Source organism: Crinia signifera, chromosome 7 (genome assembly GCF_055691185.1).
Source record: "Crinia signifera chromosome 7, ASM5569118v1, whole genome shotgun sequence".
Classification (NCBI taxonomy): Eukaryota; Metazoa; Chordata; class Amphibia; order Anura; family Myobatrachidae; genus Crinia; species Crinia signifera.
Window position 1 is genome coordinate 152,642,470 of NC_139223.1, and position 18,388 is coordinate 152,660,857.

At 42.5% G+C, this 18,388-nt stretch overlaps 1 protein-coding gene across 7 annotated transcripts in view; it reads right to left on the reverse strand.

Moving 5' to 3' along the window:
* PKP4 (plakophilin 4) overlaps positions 1 to 18,388 on the reverse strand; it is a 247,002-nt gene that overhangs the window by 11,430 nt on the left and 217,184 nt on the right. For all 7 annotated transcript variants that reach the window (XM_083154013.1, XM_083154010.1, XM_083154007.1 and 4 more), the window contains 5 exons: positions 7,697 to 7,880; positions 6,509 to 6,626; positions 3,474 to 3,662; positions 953 to 1,126; positions 675 to 825 (listed from right to left, as the gene is read on the reverse strand). In XM_083154013.1, the coding sequence (XP_083010139.1) occupies positions 675 to 825; positions 953 to 1,126; positions 3,474 to 3,662; positions 6,509 to 6,626; positions 7,697 to 7,880 (816 nt within the window). The remainder of the gene's footprint in view (positions 1 to 674; positions 826 to 952; positions 1,127 to 3,473; positions 3,663 to 6,508; positions 6,627 to 7,696; positions 7,881 to 18,388) is intronic.

The window sequence follows — 18,388 nt, forward strand, 5'->3', positions numbered from 1 at the left end:
CACTTGATCTCATGGTCCTTGGGAATCTGACTTGTATAAGGCAATACTTGCTGTGTCATGTCTAGCATTCAGGAAGGTCTCTCTATCACAAGCCCTGTGAAGTATGAGCATTACATGGTATTTCCTACAGTCTCTTTCCCTTGTGGCAGATTCGCCTAACAACTAGTGTGAAGATAGTAATCCGGATAGTGAGTAAGTATACTGTAAAGGTGGCCATCAAAATGGTGGGCGAGATTTAATGCCGCCCAAGTTCAGCCGCAGTGCGAGCTATCTGCCGAACTCGGAAGTTGTTTTTTTAAAGGGAATTAAACTTACAAGGCATGGTTTTGCTTGGTATGGTTTTGCCTTGCAAGTTAATTCCCCTGAAAAAAAAAAAAAAGTCGGGCAGCATTAAATCTCGCCCAGTATCTTTCTATTTGCTCATAACAAAAGGTGTAGGTTTGAGCATGCAAGGCCATATAAATGTGTTGTACACACAAATAGGTATTTTCTGTGGAATAACCACAAACATTAGCAACATTTTTTCCTTTTTAGTTTTTTCATTTTGTATTTTTGTGTGCATTTGTATTACACTAGCCATGCTACCATGTGAGCAATCAGAGATTAACAAATTGAACACCAAACTGAACTCGGTTCCCCTCCCATACACAGCCGCGTCTACCTTCACCACATACCTATTAGCTCTTTATTGCGAACATCTAACGCCATATTTCTCAAAGCTGTGGCAACAGAAGACACCACTCTGTCATTATCCATCCTCAGTAGCTCCACCAGGATGGGCAGCCCTTTCTCTTTTCTGACTGCCGCTCTAATGTATGCTGCAAACTGTAAAGATAGGACATCAGTCACTTATAGTCCGGACACATTCATATCATGCCGGTTCCACACTCACTGGAACTAGCAGCCAGTGAGAGCTGCACATATTAAGTAGTGTATCTCATTGCAGTATTACCTTCCAGTTCCCAGCAGAGAGATTCTGGAGAGAACCAGCGGAACCTTCCAACGTTGCAGGGTTAGAACTTTCTGCTAGAAGAGTCAGATATGGCTTAACTACAGTAGGGTGCCACAGCATTTCCACACCCTTTGGAGACTGGGAGATTCCAGGAATAGGACCCACGCCATCCCACTGCAAGGGGAACAAGAAACACAAAGGTTGCTGCAATGATTACAGACTCACAGAAGGTTAGAAAATCACCAAGGAGGTTCTAGACTATTTCTTGATGGGCAGAACACCCTAGGTTGGTGTGGCCAGGTTACTTTGGGCTGTCACACTAATAGTAATTACTATTTAACACTTTCAAATATTTTTATTTTCTTTGAATACTAATCTTTTTAGCAATTAACACCTTTCACCTGAGAAACATGTTGTAATACACAGCTATTTGCTTCTTTCTTATTAGCACTCACTAACACATTAGCCTCTAGTCTGCTGCCGTGGTGTAGCTGGTCTTCGTCAGCTTAGAGGGGGTTCTGCACCCCAGATTTAGCAGTCGCATGATTACGGTGTGCCGCGCAAATCCCCTTCACACATAAATAATCTAAGTATGGTTTACTCCATTTACACTTTCCTTCTCCAAGATAAAGTGGTTTAAAACCTTATGTTGCATTAAACTCTACCTATCTAGTAAATTGTGGTGGACAATTTGGTACTTGTGTAATAACAGCGAGCCCGAAGCATGGCGAGCGGACACAGAGTACATTTTAAGTAATCAGCGTCCGCTCGCCATGCTTCGGGCTCGGTGGCTCGCTACGCTATATAAAATCCACTCCATGCCCATTTGGATAGTGGAGGTATGAACAGGACCATTTAACATTGAATCCTATGGAAAATTGCGTCGATCGCATCGCATGCTATTTGGTCACGATGCGATGTTGCCGAAAATTGCGTCGCATCGCATCTGATTGTATGCCTTAAGTTAAGGCATACAATCAAATAATCGGGCGCCCAGATATTACACAAGTACCGACAATTTTGTTGAATTCAGCAAAGTTTTGATACATAACATTTTTGAGAGCTGTTTTTGGCCGGCCTCAGATATCTGAGTGGCAGAAGATCTAATGTGGCAGTATTTGCGCATTGAATAATAATAAAAAAAAAAAAAAAACACCCCCCAAAAATCTCAAAACAAAGCTTAAACTCTAAAAGCTAAGTACAGACTAACTAGACGATGTGTACCCAGCCGACAGCAGATGTATGGAAACGATATATTGTGCACACTGCATGATCTGGGGAAATGACCAACACAATACATCATTCTACCTCTACATGGGGATCGTCCGTCACATCTACAGATTGAGCAGCATGTAGTGCCGACATGAAGATGGGTCGGACGACACCAGGGGAGTACGCATAATGCTTGCACACAAGACCACGTGACCTTCCCATCCTTCTGAATCAATCAGAAAAAAGGTCATCTTGTTGTGCACCCCAACTTAAAGCTGGGTACACACCTGACCCACCATAACGCTGACTGAGCAGCCAGTCAAGGTAAGAGTACACACAGACGCTTGACGTGTCGGCCAGAACCCTCCTATGGGCGGATATTTTAATTGGTCCACCCAGCTGTAAAGTCAGCCCCTCATATAGCAAGTGTAAAGGCCGTCGGTGACCATCTGTACACACAAGACTGCCAGATATCTGCAGATATATTAGCCATCGGCTGTGCTGCACTACCATCGCCTTATATGTGAATGACATTATTCACAGACAGATCAGGGGTACACCCAAGCCAACAAGTTCATGATATACAGGCCATTAAAGCTGAAGGCTGGGCACACATCACAATTATGCATCGTGTATCATCGCCAATGGGACGACTAACCTAATGATACAAAGGTCGTCTGAAAGACATATCCTTCATTAGCTTTATTAAGCTGCATGCTGCCAGGTCTTCCCATCTGATGTGCAGTACACCAGAAGGAATAGCCCTGATGTGCGCGAGCGGAAGCGTGCAAATCATGAGTACACGTCAGACGATGTGTAGGATAGATCTCGCTGATCTGCATATCGCCTAGTGAGCGCCCAGCAACCCGATGGATGGATATATCAGATAACTGTCCACACTGCACAAACCTATGTATGACCGTGTGATAAAGACTTCTGTCCTGCAATCACCGAACCATGTCGACCATATAACCATGTTGACCTTTTACCTGTCTACCTTTAGACCCTGTCAACCATTAGTGGTCGACTATATGACTGTCAATGATGAGACTATGATGCATACCATAACCCATTCAATATATCACTTAATGTGTACCTGGGGTAAGTGCATAATAGATGCTGCCAAATAAACCCACAAGAGCAGGGGGCATCCATGTGTGAAATCGCTGGGCTGCCCTCCCATTAACCTCAGATCAGCCTATTTAACCGCGTCCCATCATACAGCACAGAGGTGGGTGCCTGATATAAATGCACCACTAACATATAAACAGCACATTGTATTACCTAACGCAATGCTGCCTGCACTCACCAGGTCTTCTTGGGGCGGCTTTCTCTTCTTTTTCTTTTTTTTACCCCAACAACTGGAGTCTGAGTCCTTACTCGGGGAATCCTTGCTGAAGTCCTCCATTTCATTTATTCCCAATAGTCGGGCTTGAGGCACTTCTAATTCTAGGCGGTAAGATAGGTTTCTCAAGGTACATACACAGTTCTCCACAGTCTGGAACAGAAGGGAAATGCAATCAGTGTTGGTCATTCCCGGACATTGCGCTCATGTAGGCGAATCGGATAATAAAGGATTAAAAGGTTATGAAGTGAAAACACAGGCATGATGGTGACTTACACACAGGTTACACAAATATTGCAGATTTTATATCTAAAATTACACGCATACTAGAAAGTAAATCTGTTTTTCAATGTGTTTGAACAAAGAACAAACAAATTGAAAGAACTCAAAAGCACCGATATGCTGATTGAGCAGCGGTTCTCTGCTCCAACAGGTGTCCACGAAACTCTCCAGCCTTACTTATATAAAATAAAGAACATTACAGTGTAACACACCGACTGACGGCACATTACAGTGTAACACACCGACTGACGGCACATTACAGTGTAACACACTGACTGACAGCACATTACCGTGTAACACACTGACTGACAGCACATTACAGTGTACCGCACTGACTGACGGCACATCACCGTGTAACACACTGCCTGACAGCACATCACCGTGTAACACACTGACTGACAGCACATTACAGTGTAACACACTGACTGACAGCACATTACAGTGTAACACACTGACTGACAGCACATTACAGTGTAACACACTGACTGACAGCACATTACAGTGTAACACACTGACTGACAGCACATTACAGTGTAACACACTGACTGACAGCACATTACAGTGTACCGCACTGACTGACGGCACATCACCGTGTAACACACTGCCTGACAGCACATCACCGTGTAACACACTGACTGACAGCACATTACAGTGTAACACACTGACTGACAGCACATTACAGTGTAACACACTGACTGACAGCACATTACAGTGTAACACACTTACTGACAGCACATTACAGTGTAACACACTGACTGACAGCACATTACAGTGTAACACACTGACTGACAGCACATTACAGTGTAACACACTGACTGACAGCACATTACAGTGTAACACACTGACTGACAGCACATTACAGTGTAACGCACTGACTGACAGCACATTACAGTGTAACGCACTGACTGACAGCACATTACAGTGTAACGCACTGACTGACAGCACATTACAGTGTAACGCACTGACTGACAGCACATTACAGTGTAACACACTGACTGACAGCATATTACACTGCAGTGGGCAGGCTGAAAGGAAACGCGGGTTCATGACATCTGTCCGTTCCATTCCATGCAGGGTGCAGAGTAGTGGGCGGCATCCAGAATTTGGTTTGTAGGACTACAAAATCATGACAACTAAATGATTGGGGGAAGAATTATTATTTCAGCTGCATAGTATAGCGTTCTCCTGATGTGTATCTGGATAGCTACGACTGCACTGAAGAGGAGAAGAGTTCTAGAGCGTCATAGACAATGGGTACGCTACACAACATATAAACAAGAAAAATTGTTTCATGTTTTCATGCCATTGTCCTCAGAGATCATCACTTACAAATTATTAAAACCATCTACGATGACCTGTCCTTTTGGAGATCACCTCTCACTTCAGTATATTGAATGTATGCGGCTCAGTCTGGTTGTGACCGTTAATCTGTGATTATATGACAAGGCAGAGCACAGTATATAAGCAGCACTGCACCAAAGTCATCAGCAAGTTCACGTCCTTTATAAACTCAGTATGGAGCTAAACAGCAGCACGAACGGTGTAATGGTTAGCATTACTGTCTCACAGCGATGAGGTCATGGGTTCAACTCCCACCATGGCCCTAACTGTGCAGAGTTTGTATATTCTCCCCGTGCTTGCGTGGGTTTACTCTGGGTACTTCTGTTTCCTCCCACAATCCAAAAATTATACTGATAGGTTAATTGGATCCCAACCCAATTAACATTAGAATGTCAGTGTGCGTGTACATGTGGTAGGGAATATAGATTGTAAGCTCCACTGGGGCAGGGACTGATGTGAATGTTCATATATTCTCTGTAAATCGCTGCAGAATATGTGTGCGCTATATAAGAAACGGTTAATAAATAATAAATAAACAGAGGCCCCTGGTGAGCGATGATCTACAACTACAAGAGGTTTGTGGCAGCAGGAGAGTTTTGACCAGCTGGGAGCTGCTTTTAGGAAGGAAGTAGTCAAATGACTGAATTTGAGTGGTTTTCAGAATTCCAGTGCAGGAGACGGCCCCTGGAAGACCAGGAGCGCTGCAGCTTACCTATGTCCGCCATCACCAAGGACAATGTTGCTGCAGTGCGGACCATGGTTGAGATGGACACCAGGGTGACCATGGCTAAGTTGGAGAAAGCAATAGGCATCTAATCAGGATCTATCTGACAGACAACAAAAAGTTTGGCCCAAAAGTTTTTGCCGGCTGGGTGCCCCTTGAGCTAAAGTTTGAACCCGGAGACCAGTCGGTCCAATTGGAGGTGCACTACGCATAGTCTTATTGATGTCCGCCATGGAGACAATATTATGTGGTGAATACACATGATTACCAGAGCACAGCTTCTTTCGGGAAATACCCCTTTTTCAGTGAGAACCCCTGGAATCTGTGGGTGCCATGATTGGGGTGAGAGAGAGAACATTCTGTTTGCTCCCCCTCTTTTGACGTTATACAACTGACTGCAGTACTATTGTTTATGAGCCCACGGCAAATGTTTCTATTGATCAAAATAATTGTTAAAAGCAGCAAAAAGAACACCAGGGACAGGAATTCGCCAAACAGTGTGAGCAGACTGCATTCTGTAACATCTTAACAACTAAGCACAGAGTGGAGGAAATTGCCTGTGAATGAGGTTTAAAAAAAGCAAAACTGCTTAATGCATTATAAACAAGACAGTGTAAAATGTGTTATTACCCCCGGAATAAATAAAAAATACCTTGCTGTCAAAGTCAGATGTATTCACGCAGGTTTGAATCACGAAGAGGAGGGAGTCTACTAAACCTTCACAATATCTCATCTGCTTGCGTGCCTCTTCCCCCGCTGAACTCAGATTTCTGAGGGAACACAATACACATGCCTTGACAAATCGCCTTTTACTGACAGCATTTATTTTCTGACTGATTGGATATTAAATGCAAAAAGAAAATGACAGTTGAATGTAACGTCTAAGATACATATCACAGAATTCATAAGGGGAAAGGACGAGTAACTACAATCCCTCGGCAAGTGGCCAATTGCATAGTACTAAAATAAAAAAATAAATAAAAAAACAACAACTTTAGGATGTAAAGGAGCTTTAATATTATTCACAACTGAGGTGATTAAAAGGTCAAACTACAAAAAATAAATAAAAGGCAGTATTTACCATCACACAGAACTACTAAATACATGTTCACATTATATTCATATAAAACCAGCATTTGTTTTAAGCTTTTGATAAACAGATCAAAATGGACCTGTCGCCTACACCAGCGGTTCTCAAACTCGGTCCTTAAGGACCCCCAACAGTGCACGTTTTCCAGGTCTCCTCACAGAATCACAGGTGAAATAATCAGCTCCACCTGTGATCTTTTTAAAATGTTTCAGTGAATAACGAGTGCACCTGTGCAACTGCCAGGTGACCTGGAAAACGTGCACTGTTGGGGGTCCTTGAGGACCAAGGTTGAGAACCACAGACCTACACTCACTCAATGAGGCTGCCATTTTGTGTAAACCATCACCACACACGTCATCTGATCATAGTTACATAGTTAGTAAGGTTGACAAAGGACATCCGGCCATAGAGTTCAACCTGTTTAATAATAGATTGTTTAAAGAATTGATTTTCTCAACTTAGTTTAATTATAAATTAGGGTATCAAAGTTGTTATACTGTCCGTATTTTGTGCACTTAACCATCCAGTAAACCTATGTTTCAACAGACAAACTCATAAAATGGAGTCTTTAATCTGGAATTCTGAGAACAAAAATCCCTGGGTTCCTTCATGGAATGCTCCTTCCACACATTTTGTATCCATATATGCAATATACATCTCATAATCTTTACCTTTTAATTACATTAAGTGATTAGATCAAGATTAAAGAAAGATTTGCTCAATGCCCTACAAGCTGTAGCTGTATTTTACCTCATGCAGCCAGTGGTATTGCGGAGAACGGATGAGGACTGGAATTTCATTTTGTGATCATCGTCAAAAGAGGAATTATTCAGGCCGGAATGTGGAACGATCACAGTGTTTGTCAGGGGAGACAGAGCATCACGGATAATAGTCATCTTTACAGCGTCACAGGATGATAAGTTCCACAGGACTCCTGTAAAGTAGAGCGCACAGACTCATAAAACAGTGACAAGGGGAAGATACAGAACATTCCTCTAAGTTATTAATGGTAGCCGCTATCTTAAAAGGAAAGTATTTCTCAGAGGAAAAAATATTTGGACATGAAAAGTTCTTACTTGACCGCAGTGTACAATCATGTGGCATTATAAGAATTGCTGTGACATTTTTTTTAGTCTTTAAAAGCAATAAATATTCAAATTATGTCATTCAAAATTCCAGCTTCTTAAACTACACCACCACTTACTGTAGTAACTGAGGGGCAGATTTATTAAGCTCTGTGAAGTGATAAAGGGTCTGGTTTTTATCACTAGCCAATCAGCTTCTAACTGTGAAGTTACAGGCTTGGTTTGAAAAATGACAGGTAGGAGCAGATTGGCCGGTGATAAAACACTTTATAAATTCACTGAGCTTAATAAATCTACCCCTCAGTTACTAAGTGGTGTTGTAGTTTAAGTAGCTGCAGTTTTTGAATGACAAAATTTGAATATTTTCCTATAGAAGTCCTCTGCCCAGTAAGGCAGTTACTCTTGTCTTATCGGGCCCATACCTCTACGGGCGGATTCCCTTAATTTGCTGATCGGATCATAAGCAAAGAGTCCATTAATTTATTGGCTGGAATCGGTGAAGAGAGGAATTCCATCATATTGGGTTTCCCAATCCCCTGACTCAAGCATCGTGAGAAAGGGGAATTACTAAAATTCTCCAGATGTATGGGACCCATTAAAGACCCTGAGAAAACCAAGTGGTGATGGTCCGTGATTGAGCCACTAGTGGTTGGGCTGCCCAAAAAAATGCCACTAAACCCAGCCACCCACAAATATCATTTGCTTAATTAACATGCAGTCAAGATGAATATAAACTAATAAAGTAATCACCCATGGCCATAGATCAGTAAGTGTTGAAATAAAAATCTCCAAAACAAAAACATGCTTAGGGTGCTTATGTAAAGCAGTAGCAATACTCATTAAAGGTTCCCACAAAACCCAATATAGTTCTAGAAGTATTAAAAAAAAAATTCCAGGGTGCTTTCTAGTGTACTATATCAAAAATCGCCAATGTTAAATGCACGCAAAAAAAAAAATCAGTAATTTGCCCAGTAACAAATAAAATAGATCAAACGGCTTATCTAAACCCCAAAAAATGACATTCCAACCAAAGGCCGCAATTCAGCATTATACAAGCAGATTCACCTTTCCTCATGTCTCACGGAAGAGAGCATATAATACAACCAAAACGCAGTAAGTAGGAATGCAAATAAACAAACGACACACGCTTTATTTTTTTTTTACAAATAAGTCGTCTTGATTCCAACATCTATGATCAATCCAGAAATAGTACCAGAAATAATCAGTTTCCTGCACGTTAATGGAGAGACTGAATTTAACATCTGAACAAAACAATTTTCACACTAGTGCAGTGGTTCCCAAACTTTTTTGAATCACTGCGCTCTAGAGCGTCAATATTTTTTCGAGACCAAACATTTCTTATTGAGAAATTCAGCAACAAATATTAAATTAAGTAAATTGTGTTTACAGTACATGTTTAAATGGTCCTAGGCCCAACCCAAGGCACCCAATGATGTCTAGGCACAAAGATTGGGAACCTCTGCCCTAGTGCTAGAGTATATTTCTCCACAAACAACAATACAATACACCGGCACAGATTGAAAAAATACATACTTTATGTAAGTGGTGAACTACAAAATGCAATTGCCTTCATAGAAACTAATACTGTGCATCTCACAAACTGCGACCTGTATATACAGCATTGAGTTGTGTGATAGTAGGAATAGATGGGAGCCTATATTTTGCTCTGGGGCAACTGCACAACTCGATCAAATAGTAACCATACATAAGTTGCATGCCTGATCTTTCAAAGAGTATTGGTTGTGCTTTCTGCAAAGTGATGTTTTCTCCAAAATAAACGCTCAACAGTCACTTGGCATGAGTTCTCCCGGGCCTCAAACTGGCACTTATTCAGTTTGACTCGCAAGGCTGTGAATTTCGCAGCCTTGCGAGTCCCCCAGGCGCCGTCCACCCTCCCCCAGGCATGCGAATGGATGATTTGCATAATAATCCATTTGCAGCTTGCAGATCTGAGACATCTCTATGGTGTCTCTGATCTGCGGGCACCCTGTGGGAGGACAGGGCGGGCATCGGACATCCGCTGACGTCAGCTGAACACCCCCCCCTCCCACCATCGGGGGAATTACCATGGGAACACCCATGAAACGCTGGGTATTCCCATAGGCAAATTCCCTGGCCCACATCCCCAGTCCCCTCTGCGCCCCTAACTGGACTTGTGTCCATGTTGTTGGCTACAGTAAGTGGTGTATCATCCAGAACGCGACCAAATTGAGCTGTGAAGAGGCTGCTATGCAAACAAAAGTTTATGATGTAACAAATGCAAATAATCAATTTTCCATCAGGAAGATGTTGGATTTACAATAGATTTTATCTACTGTGCGAGTAGAAGCTAATTAGTATTGCTCTGCCATAATGTAACTAAACATTTAAAAGGGAACATTAAATATGTGTTCTGCAATGCAGTTTCTTCCTAAAACAATGTTACATTACTATACTACGGTACAGATTAAGTTAGCCGAAGGATCAGTCCTAACCTTGCAGGCCAATGGGCCGTGGAAACTATAGGCAAGGAATGACATCAATCGAAAAAAAAAAAAAAAGTTGGCTTCCACAAACATACGGTAGCTGCCATGAGTCCCAGTCGCTAGCATCATAGTTTGCAACAGACGCAGGGGTGATAGAGGAATCAAGGTCAAAATCGTTTTAATCCTGATAGTAAAACCTCATTGTATGCCATACGACTGTATAGATAATGGCATGGCATCGCACCCTATAAAATCGCATGGCGCATCTGTTCCAAATAAATAAAGTGTCCAAGTGCATCCAAAGTGCTTGATGAAAATGTGCAAAATAAGTTTCAGCTACACGTTTCGGAGAATAAATCTACTTCCTCAGGCAGCATTCATTTAGGAACAGTAAACCATCCAGGCTTCTGCTCAGGAAGAGGGTTCTATCAGATGGAACGTGGGGATAAGAGGGAATTGGCTAGTGTTACCTGGCCTCCTTACTTGTGGATGGATTGGGAATATTATGGGTGGGTCTAGCTGATATGCAGGGCGCATGAAGGGTTGGTGCTAATAGTTTAGAACGTCGCTTATATTACTTTAAAATAAAGATGCAAGTGTTAAAATAGCGACATTGAAAGTCTTCTATTTGTACCTTGTAAGAAAAAAACCCTAAACAACTCATGCAACCTTGAGGTAACTTTACAAAGAGCTTTGGAAGTCTAGCCTCCCCGACTCATCTTCCTAATATCACCTTATTTCTCTTCTGTGTGTCACCCAAATTGACAGACATATTATTAAAATCTTCACTTAACATCTGCCCTCGGTGGATTTGCTTCTTAGCGTTCCTCAGACAAGTTATACTTTGCTAATCAGATCCGACAACTGCGGTCTGCAGCCGTTTAAAGCAAAATTGTTGTGAAGAATTGGCGTAGATTATCAATGCGGTACATGCTCTTCTTCCATGTGGCCTTCTTCCATTAAGTCCTGACAATTCCATTCTCATACGTTGCACAAGACTGGAGTTTTGACTGAGTTAAATGTTCAGAATAATCAGAATAAAGTGTATAACCCATTATTTTTTAAAGCATTCCAGACGCACTATTTATACATACAAAGGGCCCGATTCAGAGTTGATCGGTGAATTCACAGATCAAGCGATAATCGAATGACGGCACATGCATTTGGATCAATCACACATGCACGGGCCCAAATAGCATCTGAAATTGTGCATGGATCGTAAACCCCAAAGCGGCTGGAAGTTATGCAACAGAAAGCCGGCTTTCGGGGGTGGATACCTTACGTGTTCAGGGAGTGTCCAAAAAAACGCAGGTGTACCCAGGTGTTTTAATGCAAGGGTCTGCGACGTCAGCGCTGGCCTTGATCAGCCTGCCTCAGTCGTAGAGCTGTAACTTACATTTGCACAGACTGCACAGATGGTTCCGGAATTGCAGATGGATTTGCAGGTGGACAGCGATCTGCGATAATTCTGCAAATCATTTGTAGATTTGCAAAATGTAAGCCTTTCTACAGTATATGTGGAGCGGGCTGTTCCATTGATATAGAAGATTTTAAGTATACATTAGCACTTCTTTAGCCTGCCGTTTTGGCTGCTGTGAAGAACTCATAGGGGGTATTCAATGTGCCTCCACTATTCCAGACAGGGGAAATAGCGGCATCCCTATTCAATGCTGTCGTTACTGACAGCAATGAAGAGGGATCACGGCAGAACGGGCCCGACTTCAGAAGCTGCCGGCCTATTCTGCCGATAACGACCGTGGATTGTCGCAATCCCGGCCGCAGAGCGACAATCCACGGCCGTTTTCACGGCCACGCTCCCTTTGCGGCAATCGGCAGGCGGGACATTGAATCTCACCTGCCGATCTGCTGTCAATCAAAATGCAAATGGAACCAGGATCACAGCTGTCTGGAGGGATCAACAACCAGGCTCCTGGATTGAATAACCCCCATAGTGCGTACACACGGTGAATTACGCACGATTTGTCTATTCGATTTTGCTTATAGAAGCAAAATTGAATCGTAATCTAATCAAAAGCACATCGAATGCTTTTCGCAGCGATGCAGATTCAATCCTGATGCGCGCTCTTCTGTAGTGTAAATCGAATAGAAACATAGTCTTGGCAGGTGAGACTATATAGTACAGATCTGTACTATATAGTCAAACTGAATGCATTTTGCATACTATTCGATTAGATGCCAATCGAATCTCAAGCAAAATCGCAATGTGTGTTCCCACTATTAGCCAATAATGTAGGTGTGTTATGGGAACAGATTTATATTTCTTTAAATGCTATTTTCCTTTATGGATTTTTAATGTTAGTCTTCATCCCCAGCATCTCATGGCTTTCACCTGTTGCAGCCTTTAAGAATCCACCTATTTGGGTACCTGCATTCATCTCCTAAATTATACTTTGTTCAGAGAGTACACGATAAAAATGAGATCTGTAATTGACAGCTGTGGTCTCTTCACATTTACACTGCATCTAGCCCACAGAGTTTTGCTCTACTTCAATCTTCATCATGTGGGGGACTGATTCAATTATCTGCGAGTTACTGCAGGTCAAAAAACAACTGGTTAATGTCTTTACTATTCAGTTAACAACCAGCATTAACAGAGTTCTCAATGGGACTCAAACAGATATCATGCAACCCAGAGTAGGTGAAATGTAGGGAAATCTTTATTTTAAGTTAAGTTCCAAATGCCCTTGCAAAATCTTTGGTACACCCTTCTTAATGAATAAAAATAGGGAATTTTATGAAAAAATATTTTAAAAAAATGGTTGATTTATGTGGGACATGTATTTTCTAGATTGGATATTAGTTTTTGAACTTGCAGATGGGAGTTTCTCTTAATTTTGAAACTTGTATAAAGAAAATTCAATATCAGATGAATTTCTGCCAGGCTGCGCACTTGTAGAATGACTGTACATTATTTTAAATAGGCTTTACAATTGAATTGCAGTGGCACACATCATGACACTAATCAGCAAATGTGCGGTACTGTGACTTGTGTAGGACTAGATGTAGCCACACGGCAGGTAGAAAACTATATTCTACCTACAGGCAGAGGAGGTGGACCTGGAGGAGTGCTGAGCCCGGGCAGGAAAGGCGGCAGCATCAGCCACGGCGCCACCAGAGGAGTCCACCGCAGGCACCAGCAGGATCCCCTGGTCGCGTCGCACAGCTGCAACACACGCGGGCATCAGCCACGGTCCCCGGCAATAAATGACCACCAGAGGAGTCCAACGTGCACCGGCAGTGTCCTCTGGCCACGACATACGCGGACCTCCGAACTGCAGGCCCCCCACCGATGCTCCAGTTCCAGGCATACCCAGCTGCGCCCCCCCCAAGGGAGGAGGTACCACTACACTATCAGGGGCAACCCAGAGAATGCCCAACTCTGGCCCACGGCCTCACAGACTCTATCCCCTGGCCTCACTGACTCCCCCCCCCCCCCTCCTTCTTGCCACCACCCACGCTGGCCTGCTGAGCCCCTCCACTGCTGCCCTGTGAGCAGCAACATAAAGATGGCAAAATATGTACCCCATGTCACCACTGTCGTGTTCCATATCTGTACTGTTTTACTATCTACCAATCTGGCAGTTGCAATCACCAAATGGCGCCACTGAATGGCTGCCTGTGTGCTGTACAGATCAATAAATATATGTTCCCCATGTCAGTGTCCCCCATCAGGATACATTTAGTGCATAACTCTACGTGTCATATCTGTACTCTTTTACGGTCTACCTATCTGGCTGGTGCAATCACCAAGTGGTTGCTGTACAGCTCAGGACACTTTTAATGTATATATGTACATGTGATAGATAGCTGTAGTCACTGTTTTACGTGTTCCCACAGCAATCCAAACCAAATTCCTAGTATACATAAGTATACGCGGCCAATAAAGCCGATTCTGATAACAATGCAATGCATACTTGCCTACTTTCAATTTCACCTCTCCGGGAGAAGCCCGGAGAGGCAACACGTCAGGGGGACGGGAGCAAGGCTGACATCACTTGGTCCTGCCCCCCATGCTGGAAAACAGATTTGCGGGTAGTGGAGAGGGGGACTTAAATGACACGATCACATCATTTTAGCCCCGCCCCCTCTCCACGGACCTGCGATTTCAGGTAATTAAACCAGCAGGCAGGGGGCGGGAGGGGGGGGGGGGGGGGGGGGCAATAACCAGAATGCGGGAGACTTGCCCACCTTCCCGTAGGGCCTGGAGAATGACCCGATTTCCGGCAGGCTCCCGGCCATTCCGGGAGGGTAGGCAAGCCTGATGCAATATCTATAGGTTTTACAAAATGTATGGAAACATTGGGGCTGGTACTGTAAAGGTTTATACACGCCCACATGAGACTGGCCACACCAACCAATCACACCTCCTTCACTGCTCATAACCAGCTTTTGAGCATCTCTTTTAAATTCTACAACTGAAATCGCTGAGCACTGCTTTGTCATGCACAAGGGAGGGAATGCATTTCTCCCACAGCTTTGTTACACCGAGGTGACAAGCTTTTCCTAGGAGCAAGATCAATAGGATTACCGCATCTCATTTTCCAATCGCGCATTGAACTCTATTTTATGGGAGCCTTTTGATACTAATCTAAAAATCACTTCACGGATTTGTTTGGAAGGTTATTTCACTAATGCACTGCTTCTTTACATAGCTACAATTCAGAAGTATAATAATGGCACCGGTTATGCTGGCATTGCAGTTGACCTGCCAAAAGGTGAGGTATTCAAGAGGTGGTGACAAAAAGCAGAATGTTTTGCTAGTTCTGCTTTGTCAGAGCCGGTAATGTGAAAAATCACTGCTGCGTACAAGTCAGCCAAGTTGTTAAAAGCTCCTTTGATTATTTTCACCTCTGTAAAACACAGACAATGTTCCAACCACAGTCAGGAGAACCACTTAAACGCCACTATTACAATGAACTGAACCAAGAAGCAAAGCGGTGCTAGACTGCTACTTCAATATGTAACATGTGTAGACATCTCTACACAGGAGAAGACCAACATATATGTCAGTGTGTGTATATATTATTTATATACAATGGTGTGTAATGTATTCAAATTCCTGAAAAGTTAGATTGGCCTGTATAAAATTACACTTACAGAATGTTTCAAACATTTTTATAGTATACCAGTAAGGTTTTACAAATGATAAAACTCCCAATTCACTATATATCTGCAATTTAAAAAAAATAAAAACTGCAAATGTTGCTTGTATCAACCTCTACAGTTTAGCATTTTTCTCAACCAATGTTTTTAGCAATAACAGCTTTAAGTCTGTTGGGGGAAGTTTCTCTAAGGTTTGCACACAGTTTGGGAGTGATTTTTGGCCAATGTTCCCTTGCACCAGGGTATAGTTTGGGAGTGATTTTTGGCCAATGTTCCCTTGCACCAAGGTATTTAGGCTGGTTGGGTGAATGATGCTTACGGTCTGAAATCTCAAAATAGTGCGAAAGATTCTCAAAGATTTTTTTTTACGGGATACGGTCACTAGGTCTACAAGCATTGGGTCGACAAGCATTAGGTCGACACAACTAGGTCAACAGGTCATTAGGTTGACATGGCGAAGGTCGACATAGGGTTTTTAAAAAAAAAATTGAGCCGACCGGTGGTATTTCATGCCCTACCATCCACTAGGGCAGGGCTGGGCAACACCGGCCCTCCAGATGGTGATGAACTACACATCCCAGCATGCCTTGCATCAGTTTCAGCATGGCCACATAGCAAAACTAATGCAAAGCATCCTGGGATGTGTAGTTCATTAACAACTGGAGGGCCGGTGTTGCCCAGCCCTGCACTAGGGCATGGTGGGACAATAAAATAACACCTGAAGCATGGCGCGCACGCGCGGTGGTATTTTTTTTTTAAACCCCATGTCAATCTAATGACCTATCGACCAAATGCTTGTCGACCAACTTGCTGTCTACCCAATGATCCATACCCTTCTTTACTCTGCAGCTGCTTGCATGGAGTGTTGGTACTAAAAAAAAGTATTATGCTTGGCAATTTTTTGCTGAAATATACGGTGAAATGGTGGCTTTTTGCAAATTACTGCCTTGTAAATAAAGTCCTGGTCTTTCACTTGCCCATTGGAGAACATTAACCTTTTCGTTGTTCAACTATGCCAATGTTACTTTATCCTTTCTCACAAACTTTAGTCCTCTAGCAGACTGAAGCAGATTGCCTTACAATGTCTCCTTGTACTTTGCATTAGACATTACCCCATTACAGGTCTTCACTGTTGGGAGGATGGGACTTCTGAGGAATGGGCAGTGTTCGGTTTAAGCCAGACATAGCATTTCGAGTTGTTACCGGAAAACAAAACTTCTCATTTGACCATAAAACCATACCCTACATTTCAGCTGGGTCACAGATGTATTTTGTAAAGATCCAGATGTCCTTGATGTTGTTTATCTTCAGAAGTAGCTTCCTTCTAGATCATATTTCCCAAGATTTTGATATGGTCGACTGCTGCTCCCTAGCTACAGCCTCAGCCAATAAAGTCTGTAGAGAATTCAAACTTGGACTCTTGGAAGACTAATTTCTGGTCCAACGCAGAGTTTTGAGAGGCACCCGTATCTAGGTAGGGAGTTGTTCGTGCAATGCAGATTCCATTTCCTCACAGCTGATCCTACACCTAGATGTCCAAGCACAGGATATTATTTAGTAGCCCTTTCTTATCTTGTGCATGTCAAGAAGCCTCTTTACAATGCTCTTTGGTCTTAATTTTCACAGCTTTCCTTCAGGCTGATATGTTATTTTAATTAGGGTTTCTTTTATACATAAAAGCTGACCTTTTTAATGATTTGTAATTCCACAACAGTTGGAGGGCCACAGGTTGGACATGTCTGGTCAATATCTTTCATTTGTTTAAACTTGGAGCTTCTTTAGCACAATGCTAAATATTCATTTTTCCATTTTTAATTTTAATCCGAAGACAAATAAAGAATCCCGCATTTGAAAATGTACTTTAAGAGCCTACAGGTAAGCAATACAAATCCTACCTGGAACAATGTGTGTAAGTGTTACTTGAACTGAAATGTGCTACCACAGAAAATGCAAATGGAGAAAAATGTAGCCGTTATTACAATATAGGTGTACAAAAGAGTAGCAGCTGCATTCACATGAGGAATAGTAATGGTTATCTGCAAAATGCTGAATAAGGATTGTTAGTAGGAATACGGCGAAAGGAGTCTGTACCACACACTTCAATCGCAACCTGTAGGCTGAATAAGCCCCTTGTTACCAGGCTCTCCAGGGGCGCTTGACTAAACTCTCGATTTATAGAAAGCTGGGATAAATCAAGGCACGCTCGGAAACACTTGAAAGAGCAGAGCCGGGAAAAAGGAGCCGAGTGAAGAATGGAGAATTTTTGAGATTTCTAATACTTTGTTCTCTTGCTTGGCAATCTCACTTCCCTTAAATGCAGCAAATTCATTTAAAATAACCAAAAAAAGCACAGCCCAGTGCTTATGTTTTATTAGGCAGAAAGTGGAAGACGTAAAACAAAAGTTTATACAGAAATGTGTCAGCTACTGTTCCGCCCCCTCTTAATAAAAACTTATACATTAAAACAATTTGCTATTGTTATTCATTTCCCTTCGGAACTTAAGTGCCCATCCTTGAATGTACAAGCAGTTGTCTTCTACAAAAAAAAACAACACATTTTCTCATCTTGTATTTGTAGGTGCTACCTCTATGGACAGCATCTACAACATAAATAGAACTACTTTGATTTATTATTCTAATCATTTAACTTTTATTGCTAGAGAGACTTGTACAACTGTCAGACTAAATCCAAGGCTTTGCCTGTGCTTTTTATAATAGTAAGGAACACTAGTTGGACCTGCGTCACT